The sequence below is a fragment of the Triplophysa rosa genome, linkage group LG10 (genome assembly GCF_024868665.1).
Source record: "Triplophysa rosa linkage group LG10, Trosa_1v2, whole genome shotgun sequence".
NCBI classification, from domain to species: Eukaryota; Metazoa; Chordata; class Actinopteri; order Cypriniformes; family Nemacheilidae; genus Triplophysa; species Triplophysa rosa.
Genome location: NC_079899.1, coordinates 26,589,910 through 26,605,308, shown reverse-complemented (window position 1 = coordinate 26,605,308; position 15,399 = coordinate 26,589,910). Strand labels below are relative to the sequence as shown.

General features: G+C 40.2%; 1 protein-coding gene across 1 annotated transcript; it reads right to left on the bottom strand.

Annotated features, from left to right (window-relative positions):
- Positions 1 to 9,604: 9,604 nt before the first annotated feature.
- On the bottom strand, positions 9,605 to 14,022 carry LOC130560827 (uncharacterized protein K02A2.6-like). The gene is made up of 2 exons (XM_057344870.1): positions 9,778 to 14,022; positions 9,605 to 9,668 (listed from the first exon to the last, which is right to left on the bottom strand). Exon 1 carries the CDS (start codon positions 13,821 to 13,823, stop codon positions 9,855 to 9,857), a length of 3,969 nt encoding a protein of 1,322 aa, XP_057200853.1. The 5' UTR covers positions 13,824 to 14,022; the 3' UTR covers positions 9,605 to 9,668; positions 9,778 to 9,854.
- Between the last annotated feature and the right edge of the window lie 1,377 nt (positions 14,023 to 15,399).

The following is a 15,399-nucleotide window of genomic DNA, read 5'->3' as shown; positions in this document are numbered from 1 at the left end:
CAGATGCCCTGTCCAGAGCAACTACGCAAAGAGAAAAATCTCATGAGAGATCCACAGAGGCTGATGTGACTCTTCATGTAAACATGGTCGCAGATGCTCTTCCAGTATCCGATGCGAAGTCCAAGCAAATTGCAGCTGAGACAGAAAAAGACAAGGATCTACAAATGGTCATTAAACATCTGAATGATGGATGGCCAAGAGGAACGTGTTCTCAGTACTACATCATAAGAACAGAACTGAGTGTTGTCAAAGGACTGTTACTGAGACAAAACAGAATAGTTATACCTCAATCACTGAGACCGGATATGATGAGAAGACTGCATGAGGGTCACCTAGGAGCAGAAAAGTGCAAGAGGAGAGCCAGAACAGCTGTCTATTGGCCAAGGATGAATGGTGACATTGACAGAATGGTGTCAAGCTGTGAGATCTGCTTAAAGCATCAAGCAAAGCAGCAAAAGGAGCCAATGATCATAATACAACCACCTTCAGAGCCATGGCAGGAAATAGGAACTGACTTGTTTTTCCTGGATGGAAAGAATTATCTGCTGGTCATTGATTACCTGTCAAACTATCCAGAGATGGCACTTCTTCCGAATACATCTGCTGCCTGTGTAATTTCGTACATGAATTCAATCTTTGCAAGACACGGCATCCCCCAGATCGTCTGCAGTGACAACGGGCCGTGCTACAGTAGCAAAGAATTCCAGGACTTTGCTGTGGAGTATGATTTTAAACATGTGACATCCAGCCCGCTATACCCCCAATCTAATGGAAAAGCGGAGAAGGGAGTACACATAGTAAAACAACTACTCAAGAAGGCAGCGAGCAGTAAAGGGGATCCATACTTAGCATTGCTGAACTATCGCGCCTCCCCACTGGAACATGGTCTGTCTCCTGCTGAGATTTTAATGGGACGCAAATTACGCACCACACTGCCTTACGTAACAAAGCAAAACAAAAACAGAGCCTGAAGAAAGAAACAAATTTGTCTGAAACAGAAACAGAAAGCAAATTATGACAAGACATCCAGAAGTCTACGACCACTGGCTACAAAAGACACAGTAAGACTCGAGAATAACAATACCTGGAATAAAAGAGCCACAGTCCTAGAGGAAGTTAACCCGAGATCCTACACAGTTAAAACAGAGGATGGACAAATCCTAAGAAGGAATAGAAGGAGTCTGTTAAAAACACAAGAAACAATGCCAGAGGAACATTCTGAAAACGAAACAGAGAGTGAAACATTGCCTACGACACAAGCAACATCACCAGTCATAGACAATAGAAAGAAACATGAAGAAATACACTTACCTGAACAGAGAAGATCTAAACGCACAATAAAGCCTCCTGATAGACTTAATTTGTGAATGAAACTTGTAGATTAAAGTGAACAAAGACACTTTAAGCGTTTTCAAAGTTCATGGTAAAAAAGAAGATTGAAATCTGTAAAAAAGAATGTAACATACAAATGAATGGTGGATAAGAATGCTGTTGGTTAAACTGTATAAAATAGTCAATATAATGTTTACAATATTGACATGTTATTTTGTTGTTATCTAAGTGTTCAGTAATTGAAAGAAAAGGGGATGTCATGATATATAAATGTATGTAGGTTACAACTACTAACCACTAGAGGTAGGTAGAGGTTGGCGGACCTGAGGTGGTTGTTGTTGGAGTAAGAGAGCTGACAGTAAAACATGTGAGCTTTAATAAAGACATCTGCTACAAACAGTTTCATCATCATAAATAGAAACATTACAGTATCTTGATGTCATAACCCGATTGCTTTGCGCAGGTGATGCATGGAGTCGAGCACACCCCTGACCGAGAACATCTGTTCCGCTTGACAAAGTAGTTCTCCTGAGTTTTGGTAGATTTTTCTTATATCACATAATTAAATATTATTTTGTTGAAAATGTTTAAATGACAGCTATGATTTAAATCAAATAAATCAAACTACAGATGAGTTTCTTTATTATGGAGCGATTTTAGTCTCATTAATTATTCACGCGTAAAACAAGATACACACATGCGTAAACAGTTTCACATGTACAAAACCTAATCTACGTGCACAAAGTATAAATATACATTTACAAAAAGCAATTCACGTGCGTAAAACAAAACTATTTTCTCATAAAGTACGTTCCGCAAACATACGACACAAATGTTTCGAAAGTTTAAAATGTACATGTTTATCGTGTTATGTGAATGTGCAAATGCTTGGATGTGTGTGTGTGTTTTTTGAGACTCTCCTGCAGTAGTGATGGGTCGTTCTTGAACGATTCGTTCATTTTGAACGAATCTTTAATGTGACTCGGGAAGAACGAGTCGTCGTAGGGAGTGATTCGTTCAGCCGCGCATGCGCATTGCGCAACATTCTATGGGTCCTGTACTGGAATTCAAGAAGAACGAACGATTCAAACCCGAAGACTCGAGAGGTGAACTAATCAATTCTCTTTCCGGCTCAGACTGCATTGGTTTAGCTTACGACGCTGTCACGTGATGAACGAACGATTCAAACCCGAAGACTCGAGAGGTGAACTAATCAATTCTCTTTCCGGCTCTGACTGCATTGGTTTAGCTTACGACGCTGTCACGTGATGAACGAAGGAGTCAAACCCGAAGACTCGTCAGATAAGAGGTGTGGTGAGCTAATCATAGACTAAAGACCCAGGTAAACAATGAATTAATCTTTTCTGTTTCTTATAGCATTATAGTTTTGTATTGTTTGTAATGTGATCAACGTTTGCATAATGAACGAAATGAACGATATGACTCGAAAAAAGATTCGTTCATTTTGCTGAACGAGACTCAAAGATCCGAGTCAGTAAAATGATCCGAACTTCCCATCACTACCTGGCAGCGCAACCCCTCCCACGTGGGTTGTCGTACTCTTTAGCCAATCAGATTCAACCTTATCATTCAACCAATCATAATCATGGAGAGCACAGAATCGAATTCATTTGAACCAGTTCTTTTTAGAGAACCGGTCGAACCGGTTCACCAAATCGGACTGAATCGTTCGAAACGGTTCGCGTCTACAAAAAGCACTTATCCACAAATTCCTTCAGTTACTCACTTTTGACATGCATGAAAACCCATCCGGCTCAAAACAAATCAGCCAGTATCAACGACTTTTCAGTAAATCCAACAGTACACTACTACACGCTGAACTGAACTGTTAAGCACGAGCGGAGAAGCTATTCAAGTTATAGCTAATCTAGCTGATATAGTGAGCATGCGCGCAGTGGCGTGTTCTATCGAACGCTACCCCTAGAGCGATCCTCGTTCTCGATTCAAGAATCGGTTGCCACAGTTTTCGGATCACCACTGAACCAACCGAGAGCTGTCTTTCGGACACGTCCGATTTGTGAACCGGTTCAACATATAAGAAACTACATTTGCAACATGAGCATAAACATTTGAGCACAGATCACACTTTTTAATGGTCATATATAGTTGTACAAACATATTCTTTATATTAATGTTGCTTAAAATGCATTACAGAAAACGTTTGTGCAGTTGTGCTTTTATGTTAATTATTGTAAAGGTTAAAAATAATTGTTTGTAAAAATAATAAACTAAACATTTATTTGCTTCATAAGTAATCCATGGTGTTTTCATGAACATTTTATTTAATTTCTAAACAAGATTATATAAATCTAAACATGACGTAATCATCATGAGAAGCAAGCGGATTCCTTGAATCGCTCTCGCAGACTAGAAGAATCTAGAGTCACGAGAACCGTTTCTGTCGGGCATGTCCGATTTGTGAACCGTCGAACAGGTTGGCGGTTCGCGAATCGCTTCTTCTGACACGAACCGTTTGCAACAGCTTTCAATTCAGCAGTACACGAACCGAAGAGCTGCTTCTTTCGGTCACGTCCGACTCAGAACCAATGATACTGCGCATGCGTGTAATTTTAAAGCAGATAAGTCAGATATTTTTGTAAAACAGAGGTGTGATACTATAAAACACATTGGAAAGATGTTTAGGACTTTATTCTGCCTTATCGCTGTACCTAAACCAATGTGCAGCGCCGTTTACGTTCATGCCACTGCTAGAGCAGTTCTCGTTCTCGAGTCAAGAGCCGGTTCGCAACAGATTTCGATTCAGCAGTACAGAACCGAAGAGCCGCTTCTTTCGGACACGTCCGAGTCGGTCCGACAGACTCCGACTGAGTGAGAACCGATGAGCTTAGCTACTGAGCATGCGTGATTCACCGTGAGGCTACAGAACAGTGTGGACTGATGCTGTGCTAATGTTACGAGTGAACCGAGGACTTAAATATATGGAGCAATCTGGCAAAGCGTAAATTTATTTAATAACACATAAATCGTATTGAATTATGCATGGGTCATATAGTTTCTGCAAAATGCTGATGAAGATTAATTATTCACTTTTTATCTTTAAGACTTAAAATGTCATAGTTTGCTGCCCTTCACTGTGCCTATTTGGGTGCTTTAGTTGCAAAATGTATATGTAAGAAACAGATCATGACGTGATGTGTTGTGTTAACTGACAGAAGTTATGATTACTGGTTTTGGTTTTATATTTGAATGTGCCGAGTGTATTTTCATCCCAGCCGGTAGGGATGATAGATAGACTACGCGTTTCGTCAGGGCGAGTGACGTCATTACGTCACTAACGTCAGAGCGTAAGAGAATCGGTGAACCGGTCTTTTGAACCGGTTCATTGAAATGAACTGTCCGAAAGAACCGGTTCGCAGAAAAGAGCCGGACTTCCCATCACTAGTGCTAGAATGCTAGTTCCCATTACATTTTAAATACGTTAATGTGTTCTTCAAGAACCTTGTTTTTTACTGACAATGTACATCATATAACACGGATTTGTTGTATTTGCTTTGTTTGCGTGATATTTCTGGTTCGTGTAGTGCTAATTATAAATGAAAAGCCTTTGAGGGTTCTCGGCGTAACGTTACCAGAGAGTGATTGACAGCACCACGTGATAATGTCCCACCACTTATAACAATGTATTAAAATATGGACGCATTACTAAAAAGCACAAATCTCAGGACATGACAAAATTTCTCCAGGATTTAAACCCACTCGGACCCCAGGGGAGTTAAATGATTGATCTGCACATAGATGCAGCATCTTTGCCTTCATTATGCAGACTACACACAACAGATTGTTCATAAGAGTATATAGTATATACTGTACTTGTCAACTAATAATTCTGTTATTGTGAGGTGAAGCATTTTTGAATTGTTTGACATTAAATCGATAGCATGTAGAGTACTCATTTGTGCTGTAAACAATGTGATGCTGGACATGTCAAATAACCGTATTTGTGTTCTTCTGTTACAGGTGTGGACTGAAACGAGATACGTCTGATTGCAGAACAGCAGAACCATACGTCACAGCAATAGGGTTGTTCCGATACCGATACTAGTATCGGAAATTCCACCGATACCACATAAAATTCTGGTATCGGAATCGGCGAGTACTTGAATACATGTACCGATCCGATACCAATTTCTTAAACAGGACCTAGTTATGCCTGCTATAGCTTTGCTTAACGCTGCACATGGCAAGGCTTCTTCACTGCTCAGAATACAAACACAGAAAGTTGTGCTGTGAAGAAGAAATCAAAATGTGCTAGGGACATGCACGAATATTCGATCCGCAATAATTATTAGAAAATTAAAAATGCTATTTGAATATTTTTATTTTTCATTAAAAAAAACTGCAAAAACACCACAGGTTTATAATTGTCTTGTCTTATTTAACGCTTCTTCACTTCATCTATAATGACTTTATAATGTACAGAAAATATAAAAAATAATTTGCATGTGTCCTAAATCTTTCTACAGTCAGATCGCAAGCTAGTTTGAATATTTTAAGTTCACACACGACGGCCTGACGGATCGCGTGTTATGTTCAGCTCACATCACCAAAAATGTTTTAAAAACTGGTGAGCCACAGACTTCGTTAACATTACATTACTTATAAGTTGGTATAAAAATACCAACGTAATATTAAATGATTCGATGATTCATTTATTTATCACCATGACTTTTTCGGAGCGGTTTTTTGTTCGTTAGAAATATGTTGGGCTAACTAATGCTGATTTCAATAACTTTAAACATTAAAATGTACATTTCACTGCAACTAATTTTAATAAATTTGGCCTTAGCATAAGACTGGTACCTTTCTCCATACCTAAAGCCTGCATTTTCCTCCTAAGAACTTCAGGGTCGTCGCCTTCAAGTTATAGCCTATAAATAAATCCGCACGGGTGTTTGTTTTAAAAGGCATTGAAATTCTTTAGTTAGGCTTAGTTGAATTTACTTATTGATGTTAATGCAATGCAAAGCTAAACAAGACAGACACTGACCATGAAACGACAAAGAAAACAATATTTGCGGTGGTGATCAGCAGAATTACTCATTCTTCCTCAAATGCCGGTAACGTAATAAACAAAAAGCACTAAAATGGTTCCGTCTTTATTTTTAGGATCAATGAACAGTCGGTATAGAGGTATCTGTCACGGAATGCGTGGAGAAGAACCCAATTGCAGGCAGGCGGGAGTGAAGGGGTTAACAAATGACTTTTTATTCACAAAAACGTTAAACAAAAACCCACGGTGGGGAAAACAAGACACGATAACAGGGGAAATGATATAACAGGTAAACAGGAACATAAATTGACTAAACTAAACTAACAAAGACGAAGTACAACACTAGACCAAATACAATAAACCAACACTAACTAGACTTACTGAAAGATCACATACAGGACCACGAACAGGAACACAAGCATTGACCAGGAACTGGACAGCACAAGGCATACAGCACACACAATGACCGAACACAGGACAATGAAAAATGAGGGTATTATATAGGGAGACAGACAAAGGATAATTAGCAAGGGGCAGTTGTGGGTAATACAACACTTAGGGAAAGTTAACGAGGAAATGAGATTGCGGGAACAGCGACGTGGACCGGAGAGAGAGAGTATGGAAGGCCGAAAGGTCAACAATCTCTCTCTCCACATAAAACCTAAGGCTTTGCCATGACTCTGCTACAAGACCAAGAATAGACATGACATGATGAAGCAGAGTCATGACAGAAGCCCCCCCCCTTAATGAACACCCCCAGGTGTTCACCAAGGGGTAGACTAACGGAACAAGACTGACTGAGACAGTGACAAAAACAGACAAAACATGGAAAACAAAATCAGGGGCAGACAAGCAAGAATAACAAAGGGACTGGGGTGTGACAACAAAAACAACAAACATGGGAGGGGGGGTGGGGACAGACACGGGTTCATATGGGGCAGTCCAAAGGGGTTGGAACGGGAAGGAACAGTCTCTGGGGGAATAGTCCTAGTCCCCGGCTGTGCTCGAAGGCGCGAAGTCCTGGGGGACTTGGGGGGAGTCATAGGGGGAACCGCTGACTTGAATGTCAGCGGGACAAGGCTGGGCGCCGGCTGGAAGGCCGGCCGCACAAGGCTGGGGACCGGCTGGACAGGGCTTGACGCCGGCTGCTGCACCGGCTGGGACGCCGGCTGCTGCACCGGCTGGGACGCCGGCTGGATCGCCGGACTGGACGCCGGCTGCACCAGACTGCAGGCAGGCAGTGAAGGGGTTAACAAAAACGGTGTTTATTAACAAGATATTTATTTAAACTAAACACAACAAAAAAAACCACGAGGGGGTAAAACAACAAAACAGAGGGGATCTAATAAAGGACTAGACGGGAACACTGAACTAAATAAACTAGATTTAAGACAACACTTGACAAAGACTAACACTGACTAGACTTACTGTGATGAAGATTTCAGGACGAAACACTGGCATACACAGACAATGCACATGCACAAAGAAACAAGAGGGTATTTAAAGGGAAGACAAACGAGGGATAACGACACGGGGCAGGTGTGGGTAATCAAACACTCAGGGAAAGATAACAAGGAAACGAGAGGAGCGGGGCCAATGACGAGACACGAGAAAACACATGAGAGGAAAAAACAAACAACTCATGGTTTTCTCACATAAAACCTAAGGACTCTGCCCCGATCCCACCACACGACTAGAATTTCATAAACAAGACGGTGGGACCGTGACAGTAGTGACTCACGAACCCTAACAACTTCAGATAATGATATGTTATTGCACTTGTTGTAATGTTACAATATCTTAAAGTAAAGTTAAGTAAAATCCCTTCTACTTGATGTGAAGTATATACTATATAAATAAATTTCACAAAGACTTACTGAGATCAATAAAAGTTAATGACTAATGGCTGACATATCTTCCATAACTTAATGGACTCTTTTCATAAGACTAAATCCTTCACAGTTTTTTTTATATCTGCAATTTTAAAAAATGTATGAACATTTATTACACTATACTTTGTATTATATTGCCCTTGTATATCTTGTGGTAGCCCTCAGAAGCAGGGTTGGTGATCCCTGGGATAGTGGCTATGCAGGTCTGCCATAGGTCCAACACATAAGTATAAACAAGCCTGCAAGTATGTAACAAAAACAAACTTACACTGAATCAAATGCCCACTTGTTTGGAGAAAAGCTCTCATCATACGGTATCCACACTGTGGGTGTTCCCTTTGAATTTCCAACATCAAACGATCCAGGTCTGTATGGTTAATGTCAGAATACAACTCTGATACTCTGTGGAACAGGTGTATAATTGTGTCATAAGTGGCATTAGATGCATCAGATATTTGTGAGATGAACAGAATTATGTAAAGACCTAAACATGCCTCTGTGAATTTTTTAATTATTCAAGTCAGCTGTATGCGTTTCTATGATGCTCCAAAAAAGGGGTCATTCCTGGCCAAATGTTTAGAATAGGGGTGTTTAACGTTATATGAAACCATATAAAAAATATTTAAGTTGATGTTTACCTTAGTCCACACTGTTACATTCGGCTATGTACCGTCCAGCGATTAACTCCATACAAGGCCGCGATGTCTTTAACTTTAAGACCATACATAAGATACCCCTCTATGGCCTCGTCAGGGATGTCCACGGCCGGTGTTCTGCCAATTTATGCTACCCATAAATTTGTGCTACCCTCGTGTTGTGATTGGGTTGGGGGAGGGGTTATTTAGGTGTAAGGGTTGGGTTGGGGGAGGGGTTAGTCCTGTTTTGTATGGAGGTAGCAAAATTTGATAGGGATGCACAAATTGGCAGAACACCGGTCGTCCCACTCCCCTTGGCAGAGACAAAGATAATCGCTCTTCCACCACCTTCAAGGGTTCAGCAGCGAAACGAGTGTCGAGGCCAGTTAAGGCCGACAATTCTGCAAGACGCTCCAATATTGATTTAGTTCTGTCACCTACATACACGTAAAACTCTTCTGAAACACCACTATTTCTCTGTTCACGCTCCACTTCATCTGCCAGTGAATTCAACGATCTTAACAGATCTCCAGCCGCCATGTTTCAAACGATCTAAACGTAACAGGCTTCCGCCAATCCCCGCCTTGACGCTTGAGTGATTGACTGAGGGTGGGTATGATATCTTTTAGCTACTCTTTATAGCTGTCTAGGCTTATGAGTTTAAGAGTCTAAAGATATTAATAAAGAGACGACACACACAAAGTGTTTTTACCACACACCGTGTTTCTTATTCGTCTTCCCCGTAGGGCTCCCGCATATCTGAATACAGAGCACCACCTAGTGGTAAGAACCAACATACATCACATCTCCCTTTTTTTTCAAAATAACAGTATTCAAACAGTACATAGTTTAACTTTTTTTTTTCAAACTTGGTTTCACAACTTACTTCAAATTATTGAATTCCATGTCACTAAACAAAATAACATCAAGAATAAATTTACTACATATTAAGTCCTATGAACTTTAATAAGAGTAACGCTTTGGTGGCCTAACCACTCTGCCAGAACGTGTCACTTTTACAGTCTCTTCCGCCACAACTTCAGGTTTTGCAGACAACAGCTCAGGTGTTGTTATTGGTGGCATTACTGGATTTGTAGTCACCTCATCTGGAACACAGTCATTGATCATTGGCTGAAATGAATCCTGAAGGTGTGAATTCTGTGAATTTGACTCTTTCGACTTTAGCAAGTGTTTTCGATTTCTTCTGTACACTTCGCCATCCTGTGTTTGTACCAGATATGACCTTGGTTTTTCATGCTTTTTCACCACTACAGCTGCCTTCCAGCGATTTTCTGATCTCAGTCTCACGTTTTCTCCTTCCTTCAGAGCGGGTAAGTCTCTTGTTCCACGATCGTAGTAGAGCTTTTGCTTTAGCTGTCTTTCCTTTAGGCTTGTATGCACTCCTCTGTGCAGCTGTGGCAGTAACAATTTACTAGCTGTAGGCAATCTGGCTTTCAACCTACGGCCCATGAGCAGCTGTGCAGGAGATAACTTCACTCCACCAAGTGGCGTATTCCTGTACTCCAGAAGAGCGATATACAGGTCTCCCTGACTTTCTTGTGCTTTCTTGAGCAAATTCTTAATGGTCTGTATAGCTCTTTCGGTTTGGCCATTCGACTGCGGATATCTGGGACTTGAGGTTGAGTGTTTAAATTCCCATTTATCTCTGAAATTTCCAAATTGTGCACTCACAAATTGCGGCGCGTTGTCTGAAAAGACTTCGTCTGGAATTCCATGTCTAGCGAAAATCGACTTCAATGCTGTTATCACATGCTGGCTTGTTGTTTGTTCCAATTTTGCAATTTCAGGAAATTTTGAGAAGTAGTCTACACACAGCAGGTAATCTGCTTGGTTGAAGTGAAAGAGGTCTACTCCTACCTTTGCCCACGCTCTGGCTGGTAAGTCATGACTGATGAGAGGTTCTTTGGTGTTGTTCCGTCTGAACGTATTGCACACAGCACACTTTGACACCAATTCTTCAATTTGTTTTCCCATTCCTGGCCAAAACAGTACATCTCTCGCTCTCTCTTTACACTTCACCACTCCTAAATGAGATTCATGAATTTTCTCCAGCATTTCTGCTCGCAGGCTTTGTGGCACTACCAGTCTCTTATTTTTGAACACCAGTCCTTCTGAGAGGGTCAATTCTTCCTTAAAGGTCCAGTATTTCCTTATTTCAGGTGGCACACTTCTGATTTGTTTAGGCCATCCCGACTTAACTACTGCCATCACCCTCTGCAGTTCTGTATCTTCAACCGTAGCTTCCTTGACAGCTCGTAATTTCTCTTCCGACAGGGGCAGACATTCTGACAACTGATGTACTTCCCATTCCTTGTCCAGTAGCTGTTCTGTTTCTTCCTCCAAGTAAGCTCTGCTAAGTGTATCTGCTATTTTCAACTCTTTACCAGGTTTGTAAGTGACTTGCAGGTCATACGGCTGAAGCTTCATCAACATCCTCTGTAGACGTGGTGGGGCTTTCTGCAGAGGCTTTTTAAACACTGTCTCCAGCGGTTTGTGGTCGGACTGTACTCTAACTTTCTTCCCATAAAGGTACTGGCTGAATTTCTCACATCCATACACAATGGCTAAGAGTTCTTTTTCAATCTGAGCATACCTTTTCTGGCAGTCAGTCAGCGACCGTGAGCCATATGCTACAGGATGTCCTTCCTGTAGGATAACAGCTCCCAAACCCTCCGAACTTGCATCAACTGAAAGAGTCACATCCTTGTTGACATCGAAGAATCTGAGTACTGGGGCTCTGCTCAGCTGTGACTTCAGTACTTCAAAACTCTTTTGCTGTGATGTTTCCCAGTGCCACTCCACACCACTTTCCAGAAGTTTCCTCAGCGGTGCGCTATTCTCTGACAGGTTTGGAATAAACTTTGCGAGGTATTGAACCATGCCAAGAAACCTCATTAAAGCTGATTTGTCTTGTGGTTCGTACATCTCCACAATTGCTTTGATCTTGTCTGGGTCTGGCTTCAGACCTTCTCCACTCAGTACATGCCCAATGTACTTTATTTCATCCATTCTGATCTTGCACTTTTCCCGATTTAATTTTAAATTTATGCTCCTTACTCTTTCTAGAAGTCGCCTTAGCCTTGCATCATGCTGTTCCACATTTTCTCCCCACACCAGTATATCATCCATGATGTTTACGACCCCTTCCAGGTCTTCAAGCCTTTGAGCTATGCACTTCTGGAAAACTTCAGGAGCTGAAGATACACCGAAAGGTAACCTTTTGAAACGGTATCTTCCGAAAGGTGTATTGAATGTGCAAAGCTTGGAACTTTCCTCATCTAATTGGATCTGCCAAAATCCATGGTTAGCATCCAACACTGAGAAAATGTTTGCATTTGGCATCTCACTCACCACTTCTTCGACTGTCTTCAGTGGAAAGTGTTCTCTTTTTATGGCTCTGTTCAAATCTTTTGGGTCAATGCAAATTCGAAGTTTGTTCGGCTTTACGACAGTCACCAAACTATTGACCCAATCTGTTGGTTCGGTTTGTTTCTCGATTACTCCAAGGCTTTCCATTCTGTTAAGTTCTGTCTTTACTCTGTCTTTTAGGGCTATGGGAACTCTTCTGGGAGGATGTATCACAGGTACCACGGCTGGATCAATCTTGATGTGATGCGAACCTGGTATGCACCCCAAGCCGTTGAACACATCATCAAACTCCTTCAGGATGTGTGTGTTTTCGTCACAGTCTACTTTGTAGATTCTTTTGACCAGTCCTAACTCTGTGCACGCCAGTCTTCCAAGGATCGCAGGGGAATCTTTCTCAAGGACTTGGAACTCAATCTCAGCTTCATTGTCTTTAAACTGGCAAATGAGCTTTGCTTTACCCTTTGGCTCCATCTTGTGGCCGGAATATGCAACTAACACGCAGTTAGATTTGCACAATGACACTGAATTCCCTGCAACTGCTTGAAAGTCTTTGTACGAGATTACGTTGCACTCTGCTCCGGTATCCAATTTAAAAGAAATTGAGCTTTTGTTTATTTTTAGCGTTTCAGTCCATTTGTCTTTGTTCACTGCTGTGGCATCATTTACTTCATTGATTTGCATCTTGACTTTGTTTTTAGCCTGTTCCTCTTCAATGGCCCCAATGAACAACTCTGTGAAATCCTCTTGACCAATCTCATGTACTTTCTTCGTCGAATACTTTGATTTGTCTATTTGTTTTTGTGTTTTGCACATCCTGCCGAAGTGATTTTTTCTGCGACATACCTTGCAAATTTGTCCAAATGCAGGACACTTCCTTGGCTCGTGGCTGTAACCGCATCTAGTACACTTTTCTTTCTTCGACACTGTACTTGAAGTAGCACTCTTCTCAGGTGAAATCTTTGTAAACTTCATTTTACTTATTTTGTTTACTGTAGCTTCAGTTTCTTCGTGGAGCGCTTTAATCTGGTTTTTTGTGATTTCACTCGCTCTGCAGATATCTATGGCTTTTTTCAGATCCAAATCAGGTTCTCTCAAGAGTCTAGCTCTTATTTGATCATTGTTCACACCACACACTATGCGGTCTCGGATCAGTGATTCTGTCAACTGTGCGAATTCACATTCTTTAGCCTTGTTTTTTAAATCAGTCACGTATGCATCTATCAATTCGTTTGGTGCTTGTGCCCGAGTGAAGAACAAGTGTCTAAGATATGTAAGATTTTTTCTTGGTTCACAGTGACTTCTGAACTTTTCTTTCAGTACATCAAAATTATTAACTTCCTCCTCAGTAAAATCCATGGTATTAAATACCTTCAATGCTTCATCCCCGGCAACATGAAGAAATGTAGCACATTTTATCTTGCCTGATTTTTCCGATGTTCCACTAGCCACAAGATATAGTTCAAACTTCTGTATCCAGATTCTCCAATTCTCAGCAGTATTTCCTTCGAAGCTTAGGTCATTTGGAGGTTTTAGCTGATCCATTTTTCACTTCTGACACCATATGATATCTTTTAGCTACTCTTTATAGCTGTCTAGGCTTATGAGTTTAAGAGTCTAAAGATATTAATAAAGAGACGACACACACAAAGTGTTTTTACCACACACCGTGTTTCTTATTCGTCTTCCCCGTAGGGCTCCCGCATATCTGAATACAGAGCACCACCTAGTGGTAAGAACCAACATACATCACAGTGGGCGTGGTCAGCTCAGAATGCATTTTCAAAGCCGCACTGAATTTTGCTACAAATATCCCACGGCGTCATGATGAAAATGCAATCGTAAGTGTCCTAACTGTTAGTCTAAATGCATTTAGGACAAATAACATTTAAATGATCATTTTGCTACTATTTTTGCTTGGACATGTTACACATATCAAATCAATTTGGGTTATACATTTTCATTTCAATTTCGCTACTTATAAAGCATTATATGCACTCCATGCTGTTGGAAATGGCAAATGTAAATAATATAATTTCATTTTCATTTTCCTTCTGCACCAAACTTTGCACATGTGGAGTAATGGAAAATGTAAATTTAAATACAGAAATACATTGCCATTTTGAATATAGCGTTGCCATTTTGCATATTGCATTTCCATTTTGCATATTACATTGCAAATAGAATTTTGCAACACATATGCTTCCATAGTAGCCATCAGTATAGTTTCCATTAAAACCAGTACATTTTCTATTGTGTTTTGGTCAGGATTCTATGTTTTTTTTGGGATGTCTTACTTTTGGCAAGTTTGCATATTAACTCTAGGGGAAAATATCGGCCTTTAATGGAAGGTTAATTTCAGAACGTTTTTAATGCTGTCAAGTTGCATGTTTTGGGAAAATGCATCTAAATTAAACTTCCAAGTCAATTCTCTACTGTATAGCATTAAATATCTTTGATTTCGTGACAGTTTGCACTTCCATCTATATAATACAGCCACAAAATTTAACACAAATTCAACATGATTACCCTCATGATTCTTACTGTTTTGTTCAGTAAAATAGAAGTTAACAATATTTATTTTCAATTATATAGTATTTTATCGCCATATTTTGGTTTGAATTTATATTTAATAAATTATTACGGCACCTGTTTAGACACTGTAAAAATACACTTGTTAATGTATATGTTGCAGTAATAGTATACTTTATTTTTAATTGGTCCTTCAGCCCCTGCCCTATCAGAGGTCTGTGCACGCCACAGTCACAAAGTATGTTACAATAGTGGCCAAAAGTGAAGTCCAACACGTGAGCAAATCTTGAGTCAACTGAGAAAACTCTTCTCAATGTTTGCTTTATTTGTTTTTCTATGCATTTGTATATTGGAATAAACCTCATATTTTTCTAGATTCCATGTTTTCTGTCTATTACTGTACAATAGTGAGTAATATATTTGCCCAAATATAAAAATACTTCAGTAAACTATAGTATTCACTTATATTAAAAAACCTACAGTGGATACTTTGAGACTGTACATTCTCTTTTTACTTTTGCTTTCAGGTCTACTTAAGTAATATATTAAGTAATATTTTTTTAATAAGTACTATTTTACTAGCACATTA